The sequence below is a fragment of the Lutra lutra genome, chromosome 4, assembly GCF_902655055.1.
Source record: "Lutra lutra chromosome 4, mLutLut1.2, whole genome shotgun sequence".
Taxonomy (NCBI): domain Eukaryota; kingdom Metazoa; phylum Chordata; class Mammalia; order Carnivora; family Mustelidae; genus Lutra; species Lutra lutra.
This window is the reverse complement of record NC_062281.1, coordinates 177,448,336-177,473,477: the sequence shown is the minus strand read 5'-3', so window position 1 is coordinate 177,473,477 and position 25,142 is coordinate 177,448,336. Positions and strand designations below refer to the sequence as shown.

The window sequence follows — 25,142 nt, the reverse complement described above, 5'->3', positions numbered from 1 at the left end:
CACCCTGGGATCCCTGAGTTCCATCATGTCACAGTCACCCTGACACTGCTATGGTTGCCCTGGGGGATTCTCTTTCTTTGGCAGCGTCTCATGGCCACCATCCCCCAGGATCCTGTCACCTTGCTCATACTGTCACTGCCACCCACTTCCCTGCTCCCTCGTGCTGCTGTCACCATCACCTCAGGGCCCCATCATCTTGGCAACCCCCATCATCCTCACGGAGGACGCCCATTCAGCCTCGTCACTCCGTCTCCGTCACCCGAATTCCGTCGGTCTCTGACACCTGAGGGTCCCATCACCCCCACAGTCTTTCCAGGGCCCCTTTCTGCTTCCCCTTACATATTCCCCGCAACGTCCCTAAGACTTCTCCAAGGTCTCCCACCGGCGCCCCCCGAAATCCCGGCCCGCAGAGGGCGCCGCGTCAAGGACAGCGCGGGCCGAGTGGGGAGGGGGCGGGGCCGCAGCCACGGTCGCTTTTTATGAATGGGGGAGCGGGCGGTGCGAGGCCTCATTACTATGCCTCGCCGACGCGCGCAGCGCCCCGGCGCGACGCACCCATTGGCCGGTCGGGCCGCTGACGTCACCGAACCAGGGGCCGGGGGCGGGGCGGGGCGGGTGACTCACGCCGCTTCTCCCGCGGCCGCGGGGGCTTCTCCCGGTCCGCGCAAACCCTTCGCCGCCCGGACCCGAGCAGAGCCTCCACGCGACCCAGCCGCACCAGGTCCCGAGAGGTGAGTAGGGGGCCCCGCTGCAGGCACGAGGCATCCGGAAGGGCACGCAGGATGCTGGGGAGCAGGGCCGGCGGACGCTCCCAGCGGCCGGCAGAGGTCGGAGGTTAAGACCAGGAATCCAGAATCTGGGTTAGCAGGCGGGGACCCAGTGTCCGGGGTGCTGAGAACCGTCATCTGGGTGACCCCGCGTGAGGTGCGCTCTCCTCCAAGGCCCAAGGCCCTGGAGGGACTGATGGTCCTCTGAGATTGGGCTGGCAGGAGTCATCGGAGGCAGGGACCCAGGTGTCCGAGCAGGAGGTGTCTCACTTAGAGATCTAGACACACGGGCAAGATGCGGAGTCAGGCCCAAGATCCAGGTGTCCGGGCAGAAGGAGGGGTCTGACTCAGGGATCCGGGCCTCAGGCAGAGGGTGTCTGTTCCAAAGACCCGGAGGATCAGGCAGAAAGAGGGGTCTGGCAGGGACAGAAGTCTGGGCCCGCGTGTGTTGGGGGTGGGGCTGAGTTTCTAGGTGGTGTTACCCCGGGAGTGCAGGGTGGGGGCTGGAGGGAGCTTCACGCGCATTCTCTGGGGGCGGAGCCTCGGGCTGGCAATACAGAGACTCGTGAGGGGTCTGGCAAGCCTCAATAACTAAGCGTCATCCTCCCTGATGGGGAGGGAGCAGAGCTACCCTCAGTCTAGAGATGTGTTTCCCTTCCCCAGTGCTGGGCCTACCTGGCATCTCCAGAATCCCACGGGCCCCCCATCCACTTATGGTAGTCCTTCACCTGGTTCTCCGCTGGTCACACACGTGGGAGAAAGAGGCCTGCGGGGCCAGGGAGTTGGAAGGGAGAGTGGAGGGACCCAGTACAGTGAGAGGAAAATAGGTCCCTCCTGGGGTGAGGGTGGGGGTCGGCAGGGAGAGACAATGGTATCCTGGAAGGTGCCCTGGGTCACGAGTGGGGGATGAAACACTAGGACCCAGCCAGGTATCCTGAGGAGACACACTCACAATGTATCCTGAGTGGCACCTTGTTCCGTTCAGACCCCTTCGCCCAGCACCCAGCCCGCCAGCTTCTCACAGGGCCTTTCTCCTACAGGTACCATGATGTGGGGTGCAGGCAGCCCCCTGGCTTGGCTCTCCGCCGGCTCAGGCAACGTGAATGTGAGCAGCGTGGGCTCAACAGAGGGGTCCACAGGTCCAGCCGCCCCGCTGCCCTCCCCCAGGGCCTGGGACGTGGTGCTGTGCATCTCAGGCACCCTGGTGTCCTGTGAGAACGCGCTGGTGGTGGCTATCATTGTGGGCACTCCCACGTTCCGTGCCCCCATGTTCCTGCTGGTGGGCAGCCTGGCTGTGGCCGACCTGCTGGCGGGCCTGGGCCTGGTCCTGCACTTCGCTGCTGTGTTCTGCATTGGCTCGGTGGAACTGAGCCTGGTGCTGGTTGGCGTGCTGGCGATGGCCTTTACTGCCAGCGTGGGCAGCCTGCTGGCCATCACGGTCGACCGCTACCTTTCCCTGTACAATGCCCTCACGTACTATTCAGAGACAACGGTGACTCGGACCTATGTGATGCTGGCCCTAGTGTGGGGGTGCGCACTGGGCCTGGGGCTGCTGCCTGTACTGGCCTGGAACTGTCTGGATGCCCGGGCCACATGTGGCGTGGTATATCCGCTCTCCAAGAACCATCTGGTGGTCCTGGCCGTTGCCTTCTTCATGGTGTTTGGCATCATGTTGCAGCTCTATGCCCAGATCTGCCGCATCGTCTGCCGCCATGCCCAGCAGATTGCCCTCCAACGGCATCTGCTGCCTGCCTCCCACTATGTGGCCACCCGAAAGGGCATTGCCACGCTGGCCGTGGTGCTTGGCGCCTTTGCCGCCTGTTGGCTGCCCTTCACTGTCTACTGCCTGCTGGGTGACGCCCACTCTCCACCCCTCTACACCTATCTCACCCTGCTCCCTGCAACCTATAACTCCATGATCAACCCCATCATCTATGCCTTCCGCAACCAGGACGTGCAGAAGGTGCTGTGGGCCATCTGCTGCTGTTGTTCCTCTTCCAAGATCCCCTTCCGATCCCGTTCCCCCAGTGACGTCTAGTCCTATCCCGGTGATCCTCCACCCCTGATCACTACAGAATTCCAGAATGTTAGGTCCTCCAGGGCTTTGTTCCAACCTCCCAGCTCCACACCTCCAAGACCCAGCTGGTTCTGGAGTTCTAGGACATCGGGTGTTTCACAAGATTCTGTCCAGATCCCTACAGGGCTCAGCTGGCTCCATGGTTCTAGAATGTTCAGGTGACCAGGGTTCCACTCAGAAATGTCCCACAGCCCAGCTGGCTTGGAGTTCCAGAATGCTGCTGGGTGTTTTATAGTGCCATTCCAAGTCCCTGATCTCCCCCCACCCCCCTTTTGACCTTAATCATGTCACTTTACTTTTGGGTTTCCAAGCTAAAGAGCCAGAGAGGTTAGTCACTCAGTTGCCTAGATAGGAGAAAGAAAGAAAAATGTATCTATTTATATGTGCACATACAAAAAGAGCATCTATTTATAATTTATTTATTTACCTATTTATTTACTTATTTATTTATGGGCAGTAAGGGGAAAAAAAAGAGACCCACACCTTGAAATCCAGGCCATACCAGGGTACCCCTCAGTCCCCACACCCCCATTGCTGACCTCAGTTCCTAGACAGGGGAAAGGGAGAAAGAGAAACCACGTATTTTGTTATTATTTTTTGCTTATTTTTTATCAAAGAGATCATAGAAACCAGAGCCTTCTCCCCAGGCCCACCCCTTTCGGGTTTGCTGGGAGAACACACCAGCCTCTGGTTTTTTATTTTTTTAAGAAGCCATCACCTGAGCAACCGAGAATTCCTCTGCGCTGGGGGCCGGCTGCCCTCTGGTGGCCGTTCGGGGGAAACTGCAGCCCGGCCAGGCAGCCGGGACCAGAACACGCGCCACCCCAAGTCCACTCCAGCCTGGCATCCAGCGCCACAGCCAGGACCTGGGGGCCAGGCCCCACCCTGCGGTGCCCTAGAGGTGGCAGGGTGTGAGCCAACACCTGACCCCTCTGCCAACCGGGGTATGGCCTCCAGTGCTCCCCTATCCCTATCCCCAACCCATCGCTCAATAAAGAATGATTTTGTGATAAGTCTGTTTCTGTCTCTGTGCGTGGAGGGGCTGGAGTGGGCCTGATGTGGGCGGAAAGCCTGGAATGGGAGGGGATTAGATCAGGCCTGGGAGCCTGTGGAGGGATCTGGGGAAGCTCCAGACCCAGGGAGGAGTGAGGCTGACAGGTGACACCCCCGCCCCTTTAGAGGCTGAGCTAATGGGCCCCCCTGCTCTGCTCATACCTGGGCACTGCCAGGCAAGGACCCCACCTTCCTTTTTTTTTTAATATTTTGTTTATTTATTTGTCAGAAGGAGAGCACGCACGTGCACAAGCTGGGGGAACGGGAGGCAGAGGGAGAAGCAAGCTCCTAGCTGAGCAGGGAGCCCCCATGCAGAACTCCAACCCAGGACCCCAGGATCATGACTCGACCGGAAGGCAGACACTTAGCCGACTGAGCCACCCAGGCATCCCAAGGATCCCATCTTTTTCTGAGGACAGGAACCAGGGTGCTAACCCCTTCTCCGGTTGAGAATGCGCTTTTGTTTGGAGCTTTGGCATGAAGTTGATGCTCAAAGCATATCCATCTCCTTAATAACAGCTCCTTCTAATTGTGGGTGTTTAGTGTGTGCCAGGCACTACACCGAGTGTACTGCCTATGTTACCTTGTTTATGCTGAACAAGCCTCCCATGGGACCAGTAGTATCTTCTCCATTTTACAGATGAGAAAACTGAGGTCAAAGGAGGGTTAGTGACTGGCCCGAGGAAACATCCATTTCCACAACCTGTGCTCCATTAGCCAATGGCCTCTCCTCTCCTTCCTTCCCAAGCCCGGAGCTCAGGACATTCTGGACCCTGATTTGTGTTGGGATTCATTCTTGGAGCCAGAGGCCACATTTGGGAGGAGGTTGGAGGGACTATGGTCATTCTGGAACTGAAAGAGCTTCTTTTCTATCCAAAGGCCAGTGATGGTAAATGTGTGCATTTGAGGACATAAGTGTGCGGGTCCCGAGTAATGGTGTTTCAGAACAAGAAAGAGTATGTTCACCAGGCAAGGGCAGGCTCAGGTTTGGAAGTGTGGCTGAAGAGGAAGCTGTTTCTTGGCTTGCAAAGCCTCTCAGCCTCCCAGGGCTCCCAGGTAGGCAAAACCTGGAGAGGGAACCCTTAGAACACCCCCCCCCCATTATACAGACAGGGAGACTGAGGCCTGATGTTGAGCAGTCATTGCTCAAACCTACACAGTTGTGCCAGGCTAAGACTCAGGTCTTTCTCCATTTCCCTGGCCAAGAGCTCTTACACCTAGTGTTCAAGGCTACTCCCCAACACTGGCCACAGGACCCCAAGGGGAATGGACCTGCCAACAGGGGCAGCGTCAGAGCTGGTGGAAGGCAGACCTAGGCTGAGCTACACACAGCTCCAATCCAAATACAAAGCAAGGGGTCCCACCAGGTCAGGGGGAGACTTTTTTCCCCACCTTCCTGGAAGGTCCTCGGGAAAAGACACCCACTCAGCAAGCACCTCTCCATGCCAAGGTTCGGCCCAAATATTTCACACATCACCATGACCCTTTGGGTGGTATTATCGTTCTCCCCATTTTACAGAAAAGGAAGTTGAGGCTCTGAGAATAAAAGCCCTCATTCATTCACTGCCCTCCTTGCGGACAACTTCAATTTCATAAGGGAGACTGTAATAAAGAAACAAGTTTAAGATTTGGTCATGTCAGAGAGCAGAGTCCTGGGGGAGAAATAAAGCAGGGAAAGGGCACGGGGAGTACGTGTAATCTTTAAAGGAGGGAATCCCAAGAAAGACCTCACTGAAGGTGACAACAGGTCTACCTAAAGTCACATAGCAAAGGGCCAAACTGGGATTTGAATTCGGGGCCATTTGACTTCAAATCTGTTTCTATCCGGGGTAAGGGCGTGAGTTTCAAGAGCAATTCAGAAACAGCAAGCAAGGAAACCCCGGGCAGGGAGCCCTGTCCCCAGGCTGGGGAGAAGTTGGAGGTGTCTAGGCGCCCCCACACCTTTGGGAGGGGCGGTGTGAAGAAGGGCATCCTTGCTGCCTCACCCATGTTCCCAAGGAGCCTCCACTGGCGAGGGGGTGGGGGGACGAACCAGAAGGAAAGGGTCCAAGTGCCCATACTATTCTGGGCAGGCTTGGCCCTTTGCCTCCCCCATCCCAGCTCCTGGCTCCAGAGCTCAGCAAAGCCAAAGCTTTGTCTGGGAGAGCCTGGGGTAGGCTGCCACGCTGCGGGCCCTAGTCCATTTGCCTGCCCCTGGTAGTATGGTGGACCTGAGACATTGCTGGAAGCCCCTATCTGGCGTCTCTCTGCTTGGGTTCTGGGCTCAACCTGAGGGATATCTCGGTCTGCTCCTCGGGTTGGAGCCCATGTGCGTGGTGGGGTTCGCTGGTTTCTCCCTCCTCCAGGGATTCTGTAGATACAGTTCAGGTCCTCCCTGCACCCCTACCCTCACTTCCTCCAGGAAGCCTCCTTGGCTAAGTCCTCTTGTGGCCCTGAAGATGTGGTTTATACAAAACACCTTACTGTACTTCTCAAGTAAATATTATAGAGAAGTCTTGCCCTCTTCATCAGCATAGGGACCCCTGAACGCAGGGCTGTGTGTCCCCCTCCAGCGGAGGGTCCTTGAGAGAAGGAACATGTCTGCCCTCTCAAGCTAAAGACTTCTCTGTCTCTTGCTGCCTTAGACTCATCTGGTTCTCAGCCCAGAGCTACTCAGCACTGGTGAGAGCATGTCTGGTGCATATGTGTGCGGGGGGGGGTTGTTGGGGGGCGGGGGGTGTCCAAGGCCCTGACGCTTTTCCACCCCCATGCCTGATCCTACCAGCTACAGAGGCTTGGGAGGTGAGCTGGGCAGTGGATTGGGGGAGGCAAGGGCTGGAGCCCTGAGCCCTGCCTTCTTGCCTGGTAAGCTCTAGGGCCCATCTTTCCCTCCCTTCTTCCCAGGTCCTGTGTGGGGGAGGGGAGGAGCCCCGAATGCTGAGCCCCCGCCGGGGCCATGACCGCCTCTCCCGGCAATAAGTGAGGAGACAGCAGCTATTAATATAAGATGAGTTCACGGGCTCACAGCTTCCGCAGGCTGGAAAACAGGCTCCCGGGGCTGGGGGCTGCTGCAAGTCTGGTCGTCTGTCAGATTCTCTCCTGGAGCCCGGAGCCCGCCAGCCCACATTCCCCAGCTCCTGACACGCTGAGACCTGTATACGTGCAGACCTACGGGCATACACACATGGGCACAAGCAGTCCGTTCAGAGAACACACACACGCACATACATCTGGACATGCATATCTAGCCAGGTGTATCTGCACACTGGTACACACACACACACACACACACACAACACACCATTGCACACGTTAGCGGGCCATCTCAACTTCATGTGCATGTGTTTGCATGGGAGCACATTTGTCAATGTGTGCACACACCCTTGCATGCACGAGTATGCACACACAGGCTTGCCCTTGTCCATGCTTGCATACCCAGGCCCACTTGCACACCATCACACACCAACATATACAGACACAAAACTGCACATGTTTAAACAGATGGTATCCCATTGGGTACACACATTTCACATAGGACCACATTCAAGGACGCAAATGCATGTATGTGTATGCCCCTTTGCACACACAGTCACACAGGCTCCCCACTGCTATCAGTGCTCAGCAATCATGAATTCACAGGCAGACCCTCCGTTTTCAGCCACCAGGCGGGCTCAGCCTCCCCTCCTTGTCTCTCCCCTCCCCCACCCCCATGACAGGCAGTAAGTGCTCCTGCCAACCTCAATGCCTGTCTTCGGCTTCCCGCCCCCCAGGGGTCCCCAGATCCCTGATTAACCCCCTCGCTAATTGGCCACCAGCCCCTTGACTTTGCTGCAGGCCTTCTCGGGAGCTGGGAGCGAGAGGCTGCAAATTGGCCAAGCAGGATGGGTCTGGGGAATAGAATGCGGAGGTGGGGTGGGGGTGCTGCGAGCCCAGTGCCTGGCTAGAGCCAGCAGTGCACACCCGGTACCAGAGCTTAGGGGAACACTGACATCATATTCTCTGCAGAGGGCACCCCTATGAGTCATGGGTACACAGTCGCATGGAGCCTTCCCTGCACACACATTTACACACACTCAGCTGTCATGGGCATGGACGTGATTCACTCCACTTTTTTACGCAAATGCATGTGAACATTCGCACATACCCAAGTACATTCATGAACAAACCCAATACGTGTGCAAGCAACATCTGACATGTACATAAATTTACCTGCTAGATACACAGAAACCATTTATTCATGTACATCAAAACACGCCTTGTTTGGGGCGCCTGGGTGGCTCAGTTGGTTGAGCGACTGCCTTCAGCTCAGGTCATGATCCTGGAGTCCCGGGATCGAGTCCCGCATCGGGCTCCCAGCTCCACGGGGAGTCTGCTTCTCCCTCTGACCTTCTCCTCGCTCATGCTCTCTCTCACTGTCTCTCTCTTCTCTCAAATAAATAAATAAAAATGTTTAAAAAAAAAACACGCCTTGTTTAAACACACGAATGCCGTCCTAGGTATACAGGCTTGCAAGCACATACACTTACATTTTACACAGACCTATGAATATGCTCCTAAGTGTGCTTGTAGGCACATATGAACACGCATCGACATGTGAGTACACACCCGTGGAGTCCAGGCATACATGCACATACCACTCACGTCTGTGGTACCTTGATGAACAGACTACCAAGTGGCCACGGAGTAGGGTGCCTCTTTAGCCTGCCTCTGGCTTTGCGCAGACTGCCAGTAGGGGTGGGGAGTGGTGGAACTCCCCTGGGGTGCAAGATGCCGTTTCCCAGCCTCCATCTCAACACGGAACCTGGGACCTCTGTTGGGTTCCCCTGGGCCTTCAAGGCTCCACAGAAGGGCAGAACTTCTGGGGCGCCTGGCTGGCTCAGTCAGTGGAGCATGAGACTCTTGATCTTGGGGTTGTGAGTTCAAACCCCATGTTGGGTATAGAGCTTACTAAACAAAACAGAACAAGATGGAAACCTTTAACCAAAAAAAAAAAAAAAAAAAAAAAAGGGAGGGGTAGAGCTTCTGGCTTTAGTCTCTGTTGTTTCTGTCTCCTTGGCTCTGGGCCTGAGCCCACAGGGAGAGTTCTACTCTGTAGGCAGCTTGGTGCCCACAAGAAGAGGATTTCTCTTTCCATTCCTGCTGCCAATCTGCTGTGTGACTTTGGGTAAGTTGCTGTGCCCCTCTGTGCCTGGTTTCCTCAACCATAAAATAGCATTTGAAAGCTTTGTGTTGGAAATCTCCCAGGACCGGCCTGAAGAATGCATGGGGTCGTGTTTATGGATGTGCTTTACTCAGGCATGTGACGTTTGGGAGAGGTGTCCCAAGATGGTGAGACTCCAGGGTGGAGGGTCACATGCATCGTGGTCAACTTAACTCTTCATTGAATAGGTGAGGAAGCTGAGGCCCAGAGAGGGAGCAGCGATGTGGGAGCTAGAAGGCCTGACCTCTGCCTTGTCCGCCCAGAGGTCTGCTTCTCTTGAAATCTGTGTACGGAGAGAGCAGGTGTGCACAGTGCCCCAGGCAAGGGCGGCTGGCTGCCTGCTGAGGGTGTGGGGGGTGGTCTATGCAGGCCTCCTGCCACCACTGTACTGAGAATTCTACCATGAGAGATTCTTCTGGCTGTAAAGACTTTTTCCTTCCTTCCTTTTTTTTTTGTCCTCTAGCTTCAGACCTCCCACTAGACACCGTCATCTCCCGGGGCTGAGGGACCATGAATAGCGCCTGAAACGGCTCCCAGCCTCATTATGGAGAAGGGAACTAGGTGACAACCACCCAGAGCAGAACTCACGGGAGAAGCTGCCAGGTTGCCCTGACCACTGGGCGGCCAGGAGGGGGGCAGTGAGGAACTGGCGGCGGCAGCGCGAAGGGAGGGGTGGCTCCTGAGGCCGGCGCGAGGCTGGCCTGCGATTATGTGTTCCTGTAACTGTGTGCTGATCTGTGTCCTTGTTTGCACAAGGGCAGGGCTCTAGGTGCGGTGTGTGCACATGTCCCTGGGCCTGGGATCTAAAGTGTACCCCCTCACGTGTGCAGGTGTCACCTTGTGTGTGTCTGCATGTCTTTGTGCCTAAACGTGCAATCTTCACGGGGGCGCGCGTGCGTGCACGCGCGGGTCTTGAGCGCGGTGCGCCTGCGGGAAGCCCGAGCCCGCACCTAGGGACCCACTGTGTTCCCCGGCAGTTCAGGGCGCGAGGTACTTCCAACTCTCGCCGTCTAGGATAGTTGAGCCCTCAGTCCGGCTCACTTGGGTTTGGAGCTTGGAGCAGGAGCAAAAACAACAGGTACCTGTAAACTTGGGCACCAGGGGGTGGGGCGGACCACAACGGAAAACCCTAGCATGCCGCTTAGGAAGCTGAAGACCAGGACTCCCGACTGGGGGAGAATCCGAAAGCTGTTTCAGGTGCATGGACAGAGCGTGACCTCTGGCTTGAGAGAGACCCAGGTTTGAAGCGTGCCTCCGCTCCTAGCCAGCAGCACGATCTCTGGCAGCTCAACCTCTGAACTTGTTTTTCTCATGTGTGCCATGAGACCCTTGCCTCCTAAGGTTGGGATAAAGTGTGTGCAGTCTTGGGCAGGTAGTAGGCGCTCAGCAAATGCTCATTCTTCTCAGGATTAGCCCTGCGAGGTGAAGCATGGGGTCACGGCTCCCAAGTGGAGGAGCTGGAATTTAAGCTGGGGCCGCCTGCTTCCCAGAACCACATTCCTCCCCTCCAATTCCCCAGCAAGGGCGGCTCCCGACACCACCATTTTGTCTTCTCCCAGGGCGGGCGTCTGGCTGCCTGTCAGTCACCGGCCTCGGGAAGCCAAGTGCTGACTAAACACAGGCCCGAGCAGGAGGGTGGAGCGAGGGGCTCCGCCGGGGCGAGCCGGCTCCTGCGCCCCCTCCCCTGCACCCCCACCTCCAGCGATGAGCTCAGAGCGGCTGGCGCAGCAACTGCTGACAATTCAAAACTTCTGCCCCCTCTCCTGGGACGCCGGTGGGTGACTCTTTCTCCCTGAAGAGCAGGCGTGACCAGTGGAGTCACTAACCTTGCTCCCCGCCCCTCTCCCGGGGCCACCCCACTGCGTCCGCTGAGCCTGGAACTGGAACTGGGTGTCTGCCCATAAATTACCCCCAGGGACTGTCACCCGCAGCAGCTGTGCTCGGAGCAACCGTTGCTTCCTGGGTAGGTCATTTTTTGGGGTCAGAATAGAAACTCAGCCCCTCTGCCTTCCCAGGCAGGAGAGGGGGTGTACAGCAGCCTAAAAACTTTTTATCGGATTCCGCTGAAAATCATTTTATTTAAGGTAAGTTGCTTGGGTCTGAGAGGCAGACAAGATGCCGGCCAGATGTTGGGAGGCAACATCAGCATTCCGCCAGTGCTTCTCTTCTGCCTGATGCAAGTGGCCAACAGCTAGTCTCCCCTGGCCCCAACACGCAGCCCTTGCTGGCTGAGGGCCGGGGGTCTGGGCTTCTAGGTCCCCCAACCTTCTAAACCAAAATGGTTTCCGGCCTTCATCTCCCCCTCCCACACAGGGTACACCATCCAGACCCCAAGGGCTCCTGCTCCTTGAGCCTCCCCCCACCCCAACCAGACCTCCCTCCAGAGCTCTGGCCACCACCTGTGGCTATTAATGTTGTCCCCTTCCAAACACTTTTCCCCTTAGAGACAGACACACACATGCCAGAGGTGGCTGAGTAGCTACAAAGATTTATCAAATTATTTAAAATGTTGGCATTTACATATATGCATGTATAACATAAAATCGTTACTTGGAATCCTCAGGTCACCGGGTGCTAATGTGGTCCACACATGGGCCTGGCAGGGAAACAAAGGAGACTAGGCTTGGAGCCACAGGGCTTAAAAAAACTGGACATCCTCCTAGGGGCCTAAGAGGAAGAGTAGGGTGAAGAAGAAGGGGTCACCTCAGGGGTTTGGTTTAATCCTACCCTCAGGGGAGAGGGACGCACTTCCAGACTGTATCCCTACTACACAGATGCCCATTCCCTGAAATCGACGTGGCAACCACACCCAGAATCCACTGGAATAGGTCCTTATAAATATATTCATATCAGAGAAAACAAGGCACTTTGGGAGCATAACAGCTCACGCTCCTACATGTACATCATTCTAGACAGGAAGTAAAAATTGGTTAGTTTCTCAAGTGAGTTAACTGAGTCAAGTTAATACAATAACAGAACTGTTCCCTAGCCCTCACTGAGGCACAGAATGAGGCGTATCTCCTAGTGACACCTGGTTCCAGGTCTGCTGGACCCAGGAGAGCTCAAAGCCTGAAGCCAAGAGGCCTGACATTTCTCCTGAGCAAAAGCCCCTCACCCTGGGGCACCAGCCCCCTCCCCAGGCCCGGAGGTCAGGTGAGGGGGACTGCGGAGGGAGGCAGGCTGAGAGCAAAGCTGGGACACAGTGGGAATGCTTAAGCAGGGTCACCAAAGCCACAGAGACCTCAATCTGTCCAAGCTGGCGCTGCAGAGCCGGAGGACCGGCGCCACGGGAAGAGATTTCACATTAGCCCTGACAACACCGCCTCGGCTCTGCGGTGACATTGGCCAGGGTCGTTTCTGAGGGCGCTTGAGCTTCCGCTGGAGGCGAGCTGGAGCTTGGGCCAGCTGCTCTGAGCCTCCGAGGATCGCACAGCCTGCCCCCTCCCTGTGGCTGTTCCTTTGGAATGTAGTCCTCTCACAACCATGGCAAAGCCACAAGTCACTTCTGACACCGCCGATGGAAGCTGGGTCCCTGGGCCGCAGGAATGGGGGCAGGTCCCCGGGGCTGGGCAGACTAGGGAAGGGAGGTGGCTCCTTGCCTTCAGCGCTTAAGAGTCCTCAGGAGCCACTGTTGCACACACTCCCCAGCTTCGGCCCCGTTTAAGTATCACTAAACTTTGCATTCTACAATTACAGGATTCTAAAGGCACACAATTACCTGCATAGGGTCCTTTATCATCTTAAAGGGCTCTGGGTTTAAGGAAGTGGGGGGTTTTTTTGTTTTGTTTTTTGGTTTTTTGGTACACATATGCATAAATAGAGCCCAGAGGGCCTCTCGGCTGACTGGGTCCCCAGCCCCCCGAGCTGAGGAGGCTGCGCAAGGCCGGCTGCTACAAAGCTGAGCTTGGCTGCATAGATTTTAATGAGAGCGTCAGGCAGAGCTGTGCTGTTGCTCTCCGGGACTTGCAGATCATTACCAAACCAGCTGTAGGATGAGAACACAGCACATCGAAACCCTAGGAGGTCACTGAGCTAATGATCTAATCCTACCTTCCGCAGGCAGTGCCCCCCCCCCTTCTGCCCCCAGCCCTTTCCAGGGCGGACTGTGTCCATTCCAGAAGCCAGGCCAACACCGCCCCCTTCAAGGTCAGAGCAGAATGATAGCGAGTGGCTCTGGCTCCCCCTTTTCCGGAATGGAGGGGGATGGGGGTAATTTAGTCAAAGCCGTTAGGCCCAAACCCTGGCCTGGACAGGCCCCAGGACTCCTGTTTGGGAGAACCACTGCCCTCCACCTGCCTCTCCAGCCACTGCTGGGCTGCAGCTAGGGACACCTTCAACAGCCATTTTAGGGTTCTGAAGAAAGCACCTTCAGCTTCCAATGTGCCAGGCGGGAGCACACACAGCCTGGACTGCTCAGCACTGGAGCATGGGGCCAGCCCTGTGCCAGACACCTGATGTGAGGAGGGGGAGGAGGGTCCACTTGGCAGCAGCCCCAGCAGGAGGGTACGAGGGCCCCTACAGGCTCGGCCCCCCGCACTGGGAGTTCACGGAGAGGAGGCAGGGGGGAGCAGCCAGCCCGGGCACAGCGGTAGTAGCCATGATTACACGCACTCCTCAAGCCGGAGGGCTTTATGAGGGCTTTGGCAATTACTACAACCATTTGCTGTGCTGGGTAGAGACAGATCCTGTTTCTCTTTGTTTCAGGGCTCTGAAAGCCAGAGAAGCCAGGAGAAGCCGGTTTCAGCATAAGAGGCTACACAATAGTTAGGGCAGAAGAGAAGAAACCTCACTGTTGGCCAAAGCTGACCAGTTTTTTTCTGAATAATAGCACCTGTGTATTAGCTCTGGGAAGAGGGGGAGTCAGGGAGGGAACATCACTGCACGCACTGAGGTGGGAGCTGAAAACTACAGCCAGAGCCCCTCTGCCTTTCAGCCCTCCTCACGGCTGCCAGGCCCCCCTAGGCAGCTACCTGCGGCAGCCATGAGCCTGGGGGACTGAAGTTTCTACAGCTGGCAGAACCTATGCTTAAATTGGGGAAATAAAAGGGGGACAAGTTGCAGAGGAATTGAAAACAGCACCTGTCAAAGCTGTGTACCCCCTTCCTTCTCTCACTACCTCTGGTCCCCCAGAAGGGCAGCTCCCAAGGTCATGTGGTTCAGTGGTGATAGTAAAGGGGGAGCAGAGAATTTTAAGACAGGCTACAGGCTCTGAGCAGCACGGATAGGCCTGGCACTGGCTCTGAGCCCTCCTACTGGACTCCCACCTACGGTGAGGTCTGGAGTAGCACAGAGCCAAGACTGTTCTGCCTAGATTCTAGCAAGTGCTCACTATTTGGTCCCAGAAGGCAGAGGTGACTTGGAATCAGCAATTCTGGGCTCTAGAGTTCTGTCACCATCCAAAGTGTAACCCAGAGCAAGTCATTTCCCATCTCTAGATTTCAGCGTCATCAAGGGCGCAGGAGTCCAAGGAGTTCCACCAGCTCTGCAGTTCCGAGTCTCTAGGCTTGGCTCCTGACAGTTAGCAGAGGCCAGATCCCTGCGCACTGGGGCTAGTTTGGTCGTGGGTATTAGAAGTCTGAACTGGGCCGTGGTAGCTAGAGCACCTGGTAGTGAGGGAGGGCCATTTAAGGGACACCTGAACACCACACTCTGGAGAAAGGGCTTGGGAAGGAGGCAACAAGCTCAGCCTTCAGAAGGCACCATTTCTGGGCAAAGGGAGAGACACTCCTTAGGGCCTCATGGCTCCTAGAATAAAGGGCGTCCAGACATAGACACGGCTTAGCAAAGGGAAGCTCATCTTGCCGACCAGGGCAGAAAGGGGTGGCAGTCTGGCTGCTAGGGCATGTGGCCTGCTCAGCCCTCTTGGTGCATGGGAAAGGGGCTGCAAGGATAGGGGCTGCCCCTAAAGGGGCAGGCTTTAGGACCGGAAGATGGCTGGTATTATCTGAAGGGTAAGAATTTTGGAAGGAGACCATAGTTGAAAATGGCTCTCAGGGGAAGTTATCAACTCTAATCTAAATCCAATCGAAGGGATCTGCTTTGGAGTATTTCCTTCTCTCAATATGTAACAGTTACTTGAAGAGAAGAGGGAACATCTCAGCTACTGAATCTGGGGACCTGTCCATGGGGAGATAGGAAAATATATGTTGATCTGGAGGAAGCACTTGGATATATCTTTGGTTGCTTCAGGGAAGACTTTGGCCCCTTGAAATTCTTTTTCCTCCCTTTCCCCCCCACATTAGACTGCTGGGATATGCATCAAAGAAAGCAGCAGGAGGAAAGAAAAAAGAGGTGGGTAGCAGGCAGAAAGAGTTAATCCGACCAGTCGTCCTCATCAAACTCAGAGGAATCATCTTCCGAATCGCTATACTCCACGGCAATTCGACGGGACAAGATGGTGGCTACGTCGTTGCCCACAACATCACGCTTCTCTTGTTCCTGCTGCTCCTCAACCCTGCGCAGCTGGAAGCCTGATGTGAGAGAGAGAGAGAGAGAGAGAGGTTTAGAAGTCGAGTCAATCTCAAAAGGTCTCAGAATCCACACAGGCCTGAGGAAGGGGGAGTGACCAGAGGTGGGACAGAGTCAGGGGAACAGGTCGGGGGAAGAAAGATACTCTGAGAAAGCAAAAAGGGAAAGGCGGAAGCAAGGAAAGAAAGATGAGGGTTTATCCAATTCTGGCCCCAGTGCTATAGGCGTGTCGAAAAGGAAGCCTGCCATTCTTTCCATTTCCACTCTGTCAGGCTGGTGAGGATGGCACTTCTCATGAGGGTCTAGGTGGGGAGTGGTCACCGAACTGTACCCACTGGGCATGCAGTCTGCCCAGCTGATTACCGCTGAGCTCAGCTGCCCCAACTCCTCTCCCCCAGACAATCCTTTAGTTCTAAGAAGGCTCACAAACAGAAGAAACCACTCTAACCCACTGGGACCAGACCTAACCTCTGACAGAAAGAGAATAAATGCTCCACAACAGTGAGATGATGAGGGAGGGCAGGAAGGTGGGAAGGAAGGAAGGGAAGGAGACAAAGAAGGAAGGGGATAGGAGAAAAATGCCGAAGAGGACAGGGTGAGAAAGGGGAAGACAGAAGGGAGGACGGATATGAAAGGCACAAAAGTGGAGGACAGGGCATGACTGAGTGTGGCCAGAGAAGTACCTTCTAGGTTAGTGATGCTTGGTTTTCTCTGTGGCACAAAATGAATGCAAACACAGGCAAAATATCTCTTGTCAATGTTAAGACAAGGTCAAAGACCCAAGTTAAGTATCCCTAACTTTACTTACTTACTTATTGTTTAAAGTAACCTCTGCACCCAAGGTGGGGCTCTAACTCATGACCCCAAGATCAAGAGTCACAAGCTCTTCTGAACCCAAGAATCCTTTACTTTAAACTAAGGTGGAAAGAAATCTACATTTTTCATATTTTTAGAATTAAGCCTTTCTTTAGGGTGATGTGAGGCCTGAGGTCCCTCCCAATCTGTGCCCACCCAAGGGCATGGAACCCCTAATCCAATCTCCAGTCATCCTGGCTGCAGAAAGACAAGGCCTCAAGGTCCTGGACCCAGCACTGGGAATTACCTTGACGTATGGCTGAAAGTAAGTCGCTTCGGGCATCACTCACAGGAGGCAAGGATGACTTAGGCTTGGTGGCATCAGAAAGCGGTGGTGGTACAACAGATGGGTTTTCTGCACCACTGGAAGGGAAAGGAGGGGGCCCCGGAGGAGGAGGAGGGGGGGGAGGGGGAGGTGCACCTCCTCCTGGTTGGGGCAAGGGAGGTGGTGGCAGAGTTGGGTAGTCAGCTGTGGGCGGTGGGGGAGGAGGCGGAGGGGCAGCAAAATCGGGGTGAGGTGGGAAAGATGAGGGTGAAGGTGGTGGTGGGGTCCCTGGAGGCCCAAATCCTCCAGGCGGTGGTGGGGGTGGAACGCCCATCATTGGAGGTGGAGGCGGAGGGGCAGGCGGTGGAGCAAACCCGGGTTTGGAGCCAGGTGGAGAGCCCAGAGGAGGAGCTGGTGGTGGGTGGCTTGGGCTGACCACGCTGGATCTTTTGGGTCCAGCTAAGCCAGGCCCTCTTTGGTTGCTGTCTGCTGGGCAGCTGAAAGGACAAAGAAGAGACCCACCATCACTCTCAGCATGCAAACACCCATCTCTAACAAAGCTTATCTACGAAACTAGGTTCATTTTTGTTGACTGCTATCATTTCATTTTCGCTCAAACAGAAAACACCTGAGAATGGTCAGAACAGACCAACAATCAATGACAGTCTTGTAACGCAATGAGCTTCTCATCAGCAAGGGGATGTAAGCAGAAATTGAGAAAAGCTATCTGAGAGAAGTTTAGACTGGGATTCCTCTATCAGGTAAGGGTTGGCCAAGGTCATCACCTAGGTCCCCCTCAAACCTTCCAGCTTCCTTCCAAGGGAAGACACCCTCCTGAACCCTCCTCTAGGACAGACAGTCAGTTTAATTGTGGAACCAGGACCAAGAGGTGTGCAAGAAAAACTGGAATAAAAATCCAAACGTCGGGCACAGTGGGTTAAAGCCTCTGCCTTCGGCTCAGGTCATGATCTCAGGGTCCTGGGATCGAGCCCCGCATAGGGCTCTCTGCTCAGCAGGGAGCCTGCTTCCCTTCCTCTCTCTGCCTGCCTCTCTGCCTACCTGTGATCTCTGTCTGTCAAATAAATAAATAAATAAAATCTTAAAAAAAAAAAAAATCCAAACGTCACCCACCCACTGGGCTCTAGTCCTCAGGCTATTACCATTCACCAGATCTCGTGAGGGCAGGAAACCCAAGCTAAGCTGACCAAACCTGAACAGGGCACAGATTGAGGTAAATGCACCTCCAGTGTTCATGAGGAAAGTCCTGAGAAGGGATGAAGATCTGAGGGTCAGCAGAGATGGGAAATGAATGTGCCACCAGACTTTGCCTGGGCTGAGAGACAACTAAGGAGCATCCCTCCCGGGTCAGATATGCTTGGCTGCAGCTGTAAGGTCTCAGGCCATGTGTGAGGCTGAAAGGTTTCTTTTTCCACTGTTGTACCTACCCTCCACTAATAACTACTCCTCAGAAAAAAGCATCCATTTTGGAACCTTCCACAGACCTTCAAGCCTTAGCTGCACCTGACAGGGCCGCCAGCCAAAAGCACTCTGGGATGAATGCTGTCAAGAGCCACCAAGAATGGGGCTGGGTTAGGGGAGGGGTTACAGCACTGCTCTAGGTGTCCAGCTGAGGGGTCTTCAACATATCTAATCTCCGATTAAACAGTGTCCACAGAGAACAGTGCATCTTTCAAAGCTCTCATTTGTCAGGCATCAGAAAGGGAAAAGTAACTGTAAGCAAACACTGAAATCTGAACACTCCTCAGACCCTTTCCAGCCATTTTCTAACTCTTCCCCTGTACATCTCTGCCAAACACCAGTACAGACAAAGTCGAAGTTTCACCTCCCTTTTTCCTTTGTTTCATTCTTTCTGGCAGTGAAATGAACCAGAACAGGGTAGAAAGGTGACTGATTGCTAAGTTCCTCGATAACTGGGCAAGGTGTCTGTTAAATATTTTAAGGACAGCAGACGATATACCACTTTATTCCATGCTGAGTTAAAGCTAAGAAAAAACAAGAGGTAAGCTGGTGATCTCTATCTGCTCCAGTATAGCTAGTTGTTAAGAATATGGCTCTCAGGGCACCTGGGTGCTCAGTGGTTAAGCCTCTGCCTTCGGCCCAGGTCATGATCTCAGGGTCATGGAATTGAGCCCCACATTGGGCTCTCTGCTCAGCAGGGAGCCTGCTACCCCCTCCCGCTCTGCCTGCCTGCCTGTCAAATAATTAAAATCTTCAAAAAAAAAAAAAAAAAAAGAATACAGGCTCTCTCGAGACACGTAGGTGGCTGAGTCGGTTAAGTGTCTGCCTTTGGATCAGGTCATGATCCCAGGGTCCTGGAATCAAGACCTGCATCGGGCTTCTTGCTTGGCAGGGAGCCTGCTTGCTTCTCTCTCTGCCTACTCTGTTGCTCACTCTCACTCTCTCTGACAAATAAATAAATAAAATCTTAAAAAAAAAAAAAGGTAAAAAAAAAAAAAAAAAAAAAAGAATACGGGCTCTGCAGACAGAATGACCTGCTTTCCAATCAAGGCCCTGTCTCTGACTGGCTGTGTGACCTTAGGTGAATTCATTGACCTCTTTGTGCCTCACCATTTACTCATCTGTAAAATGGGTACCTATCTCAGGAGGGCTGTTGTGAGGATGAAGCAATATATACAGTGTTTGGTATAATGCCTGGCACCTCACAGACAATTAATAAAATGTTAATTATTTCTATTATCTAGAGAGACCTGCTTCAAGTTATTTTACTGGTCCTGCCCTGAATTTGGAACAATTATTTTGTTGGGTTTTTTTTTCCTTAAGACTTTATTTTTTTTAAGTAATCTCTACACCCAACACGGGGCTCAAACTCACAACCGAGATCAAGAGTTGCATGCTGCACTGACTGAGCCAGCCAGGTGGCCTGAGGTACATTTATTTTGTTCTTGAGTATGTAACCACCCAGAGTAGACAGGAGAGAGAGCACCATTTACCTGAATTCTGCTGGTGGGGGAGGCAAGCTGTCCTCAGAGAAGGAAGGAGAAGGTGGAGAAGTGGAGTCTGACAGCGGTGGTGGTGGGTAGCTGTTTGCGTCCACATTTTCAACAGAGCCAATACTGCCGTTCTGGTACACCAAGGTGGGTGGATACCTGACAATGAACCCAATGTCAAAACTGTCATTTAAAGAGTGTGAGTGGTACTCTTTTTTTTTTTTAAGAGACCCTACAAAAATGCATTTGATACAAAAGCTTTTAGGAAGAACGAAATAAGAATATTCCCACATATTTTCTGCTATTCTGAAACTTTATTTTAGGACTAAATTCAGGATTAAAATTTAGTACTGAATTCTATTGTTAAGTCTCTCCCGGCTATTCCTGCTGGATTCAGAGGAATGGGATTCAACACGGATAATCAAAACCATGCTGCTCCTTTCCCAGTGCTGGCTGGCCTTGTCAAATGCAGCAGTTCTTTTAAATTCTCTCCCAAATGTTAAGAGCAGCCCATCCGCAAAATCCCAAAGTCTGTCTTGTGGCAAAGGGCAAAGCTGAGCCCCAAGGCTAGTGAGCTGCAAACACGTGACTGGCACACAGCCTGGTGTGGAGGTCAGCAAGCCTCTGGAGTACTCAAAGGCCAAGGAGGCATTTGATTGCAAAACCAAGCTAAGGACAAATGCAAGTTGCTGTGTGGGAGCTAGACTCGGTCTCCCTGCCAGGTCTCTTATCCAATAGGACGAGCTGCCAACTTAAGGAGGGTACTAGGGCCTGTGCCTCACGCAAACCTATCCCTCAGAGCACTGGGCCTTGGGTGACCAACAAACCTCCAAATGACACGAATACAACAAACAGCAGCCAGCAAAATACGGTTGGTTCTGCTCCATCTCCCCCTTCTCTCCACTACTGCTGGGTTCTAAAGAACTCATCTCAAACAGACCCCGGAGAGAAGAGAGCTGGAGGGAACTAACGAGTCAAATGATGCTCTGATGCAGAAAATCCCCAAGGCCTGGAGCCCTGTAGGCTTGGTACATCTCTTTATAGGTTCACCAACAAGCACATCCAGGCAGACCAGCCATGTAGCCCAATCCCAAACTTCTTGAACAACAGGAAAATGGAAGGCAAAGTCCTCATTTTCGCTAGTCTCATTACACACAAACACAACAAAAACCAAATGAACGTGCAAGTTTCTGGCCTTACAGTCATAGAACCTAGGACAAGGCCTGTCTGAACAGGATGGGACCACAGAACAAATGGCCCCTTTTACTGGGAGGTGAAGGTAATGAAGGTACCCTCAGGTCTGATTTCCCTGTAGAGAGAAAGGTTTATTTTTTCTCTCACCATCTTCATCACTCTTTAAAAAACAAATCTCTTAATCCAAGAAGAACTAGTGTCAGAAGTGTCAAGATTTTTAAAAGTCAAGATTTTCATGGTAGAGTTATTCCTAAAAGCAAGAACAACTCAACTCTTTCCTTTTATCATTCCTAGACACCCGGCATGGGCTGGCATGGTTCTCTGACAGCCAGGATGCAATGTATTTAGAGAAAAAACCAGGGCAACATTCATGCCAAGCAGTCGTGGTGACTTGGCTTTGAATGTCACACAGGTCGGACACCAGGATAAGCATCGAACCAAGCTCAAAACCATTTTTTTTCCCCTTTTAAACCTCCAGTGTGATTTGGTATTGGGAAATGGGTCAGACTGACATCTACTGTTTCCCGATGTAGATATATAGCCTCAATACTGGCCGAGCAACCTTTCCCACACTGTCTCTGAGGTCTGCTTTCAGTCCCTTGGCCAGCCTCTCTCCTGAGACTGACAAAGGCTGACTGAAAAGTTGCTTCGGTGATGTGCACAAATTCTCTACCGGGCCATTTCCAGTCCTGTGAAATGCCCAGCTCTTAGGCATGACCTTCAAATCAATGCTCTGGAGGCAAAGGGCTCCCAAGACCACTTTTCTTTTCTTTCCAGTCTTTCCTTTGGGGCCCACAGACATACTAGCGTCTGGCAGAGCAAGGGCACTAGAAGCCGTGGGCCTTCTTTTCCGAACTACTACAGTTATCTCATTTAAACTGCTAAGTCTCTTGATTTATTCAGCAAATTTTTATCACCAGATGGATGCACATTAAGGTAGCTGTTAACAGTGATATTGATCTTAGCCACACAGCCAGACTTCAGGGGGGTGTGAAAGGTGCCACACCAGAGCTGCCAGGCTGTTACCCCCATGGCCCCAGGCCCTTCAGAAATGCTACCAATAATACGAAAGCATTACCTACCCAGAAGGCCCCAGCTTTTCTTTGGATTCCACAAACTCCTGTCCCATCTTCATCTTCTCCCACTCTTCCTTCCGTGTCTTGATTTTACGTGGATTTACATTCCCTCTATTTGGATTATCTTTCTTTTCTTTCTATAATGAAAAGAAACAGAAAAGCCTTTGTAAAACATTATTCCAAAGTCCTTCATTAAAACTCCATCCACCTTCAGGGATGCACACCCAAGAGATAACGTGCCTCGAAAACACACAATAACTAGAGAATTTATAGAATTACTGGTTTTGGAGTGACCTAGAGGTCACCTAGTCCAAACCACCTTCCAAGGTCAAACACATTCACTCAGTTCAACACTCAGACACCTCTACAGATGGGAAACTCACTACCTTTCTGGGTAACTCACTCATGTTTCTGAGCAGCTCTAATTGTTAGCAAGTTAGTAAAAAGCTATTTGTTACTTGCTCTGCCACAAAGGTCAGTCACTGTCTCTGGGACAAATATAAGGAAACAGTTAACAAAACAAAATCAAACAACCAATGAGGAGTTCCTCAGCCTGTTCAGCTGCACTCGCCCCTGGTGCTCTCTTGGGCCTCCCGGCAGCCATGCTAATGGGATTGTGACATTGCAATTGGTTGGTCATACGCTTACACACATCAATGGAGGTCTAAGGGGAGAGGAGCGGCTCCCAAAATTAGGCCTACTCACCCAGCCCTACCCAATCAGTAGTGAAGGTGTTAAACCGTTCCTGTTTGTAAATCAAACACTGTGGAGCCCTGTGCTGCTCTCTGAGAAATGAGCTGCAAAACTGGCGGGGAAGGGACTAGCCTAGCTTGAGTGTCCAGCAGAGTCAGGTGCAAATTGCAAGAGAAATAAATGGTGAATAGAAAAGTCAATTTCTAAAACTCAGCCTGAATATACTCAATTGTTAATAGCACTAGGGGGAACAAACACATTTTTGGTGTGATTTATACTTTCATCTTGGTTGTGCTTGGAGTGGACACATTTTTTAAAGAGTTTCACCTGGCATCCAAGCAAGCAGCCACTCGGAATGATTACTTCATATAAGACTGGCTTCCTTTTTATCCCCCCTCCACAATCGTGCCTACTGATGTGTAGAACAGAGGCCCCTTTCCCCTCACCCTATGCTTTCTCTTCTCTTTCATGATATCCTTGGTGTCCTGCAGCATCTTCTCCTTCCAAAGATCAAAGAAGTACGAAGGGTCTGTGTAGAATTTGAGTGCCTCTTTCCCATCGTCCCTGGGATAGAAATGAAGACAAGTAGCTGTCAGTAGACAGATGAGCTCCCAAGCAAATCCAATATTCCAAATACCTACCAGTTAGCAGTTTTTACACTGAGGAATCAAGAAGTCATTCAAATTGACCACATATTTCCTCTTACACACCAGCATTCCAGTGCCCCCAGAATGGCAGCTCTTTATTTATCTGGCTTTTTAAGAAACTTAGCCTTACTTTCAATTCCTGGTAGAGGAATTTGCATGGTCAGGGCAAGAACAGGCTAGAGCAGCAGGGATCCTGATTATTTCTAATGATCTGCATGGCTACAGACATCTCCCTGAGGATTAACCTGATATCCTGGCACATCAGAGGGGATTTCTGCCATTGGTTCCCCTTCCTCCACCAATTCCCCAGGACTCTCCAGGAACCATTAGCAGCTTCCCACCCACCTGAAGCCTGTACATGTATGTGCAGGCACACATGTGTACATTATGTATAGATACACATATACATGAAAGTGTTTATGTATGCAGCTGTTATTGCTCTGTAAAAACAGGTCACCATAGCAATCCACCTTCCTGCTCCCTTCTAGAATAGCTCAGTACCCCCACCGTACCCCCAACCACAAGGGGGCCCCAGTGAGAACAGATGGCCAGCTGTTTTATGATAAGATTTAATTACCATCTTTTAGTGGCGGTGACAGAAGTAACCAAGAGAGCTACTGAGTGTCCATGTAAGGGTTACCTACCAGACTTGATAGTCCTGGTTGGAATCCCGCACTTTGGCATGACTAAGTCTCTCTCTCTTTCCAGAAAGCATGCGCTAGGGGTGGACATTTATTAGAAAGGCAATTCTATTCCCTGGCCTGTCCTGACACACAGAAAGCATTTCCGAATCAAACACTAATGACTTTTATATTAAATCTTGTTTTGAGTTAGCTACACCACTGCTCATTTCTGTTAGGCCAAATCCAGATAACTGAGAGGAGAATGATAAAAAGGAAAATATCATTAACTGAAAAATAAACTTCGTCTTAATATCATTTGTTTATCCTATTCTATCACACAAGCCCCATGTCATATGTCACACTCCCTTCAGTATCAGGTGTACACTCCCTTCTTGCCCTGAAACCTCTCTGCCCAAATCCAACTTGATAAATAATGGAGGCTACAGAGTCAAAACTCTGTCCTGCTCTGCTAGCTAGCCCTTTTGAAAGCCAAGGTATAAACATAATTTTACATAATAATAATGCAGGATAGACACTATGGGGTAGATGCTGTGTACTTTTATCTGTGTGAATAGCTACCACGCTCTTATTTCCAGGCTCCCTGGATCAGGTGGGTGTCCTTGAGTTCTGCACACACACACATCCTACTTTGCAGTATACCCATGTCTCGCAGAAGACATCTGCCTCCAGCTATCTGTAATTACTTTTTACCTGTTCCAAAGATATTTATGGATACAAGCAAGATAAATATTCACTTTCTGCCCCTGCTCAGTGGTTTTCTGCAGGATGATCGTACTACAGACCCCTGGAGGGGAAGGGGCTTTAAGCTGTCTATCTCAAGTTTAGCTGCAGCAGTACAGGTCCTAGCAGAGGGGAATGTCAAAAGGATGTTCTAAACAAAGTGGGCGACACTCATTTGGAAGAACGCCAATTATTCCTTAAGCTTTGGAAGGACCCTGAGGGCCCGGAGTAGCCAGTCCACAAAGCTAGCTCTACTAACACACCCGAACATCTGGTAATCTAGTGGTTGCAGAGTAAGTGGGAGCCTTGCTCGAATGCTGCCCCTGGGATGCAAGCTCTAGGACTGCTTTGTAACAAAGTCCTTTTGGTTCTGTAATAACTAAATTCTTTGGATGGAATCCAGGATGGACCTGGTTTATACCAAATTAAACTCTGCAGCATGCAATGCTAGAGCAAACTTTCAATATATATTATATTTACTATGAATTTCAGAGACCAAACAATACTAAGTGACAAGTGTTCATGTGGTAAACAT

General features: G+C 52.2%; 2 protein-coding genes across 3 annotated transcripts in view; one reads left to right on the top strand and one right to left on the bottom strand.

Moving 5' to 3' along the window:
- The first annotated feature begins 650 nt into the window (after window positions 1-650).
- On the top strand, window positions 651-4,078 carry GPR3 (G protein-coupled receptor 3). Its single transcript, XM_047726761.1, has 2 exons — window positions 651-731; window positions 1,808-4,078. The coding sequence occupies exon 2, from the start codon at window positions 1,813-1,815 to the stop codon at window positions 2,803-2,805; it is 993 nt and encodes a 330-aa protein (XP_047582717.1). The 5' UTR covers window positions 651-731; window positions 1,808-1,812; the 3' UTR covers window positions 2,806-4,078.
- Window positions 4,079-11,548: 7,470 nt separating this feature from the next.
- Window positions 11,549-25,142, bottom strand: part of WASF2 (WASP family member 2) — a 79,552-nt gene continuing 65,958 nt past the window's right edge. For both annotated transcript variants that reach the window (XM_047724804.1, XM_047724805.1), the window contains exons 5-9: window positions 23,043-23,160; window positions 21,910-22,040; window positions 19,637-19,792; window positions 16,647-17,161; window positions 11,549-15,546 (exon numbers count right to left, since the gene is read on the bottom strand). In XM_047724804.1, coding sequence (XP_047580760.1) covers window positions 15,389-15,546; window positions 16,647-17,161; window positions 19,637-19,792; window positions 21,910-22,040; window positions 23,043-23,160 — 1,078 coding nt within the window. In that variant the 3' untranslated portion in view covers window positions 11,549-15,388. The remainder of the gene's footprint in view (window positions 15,547-16,646; window positions 17,162-19,636; window positions 19,793-21,909; window positions 22,041-23,042; window positions 23,161-25,142) is intronic.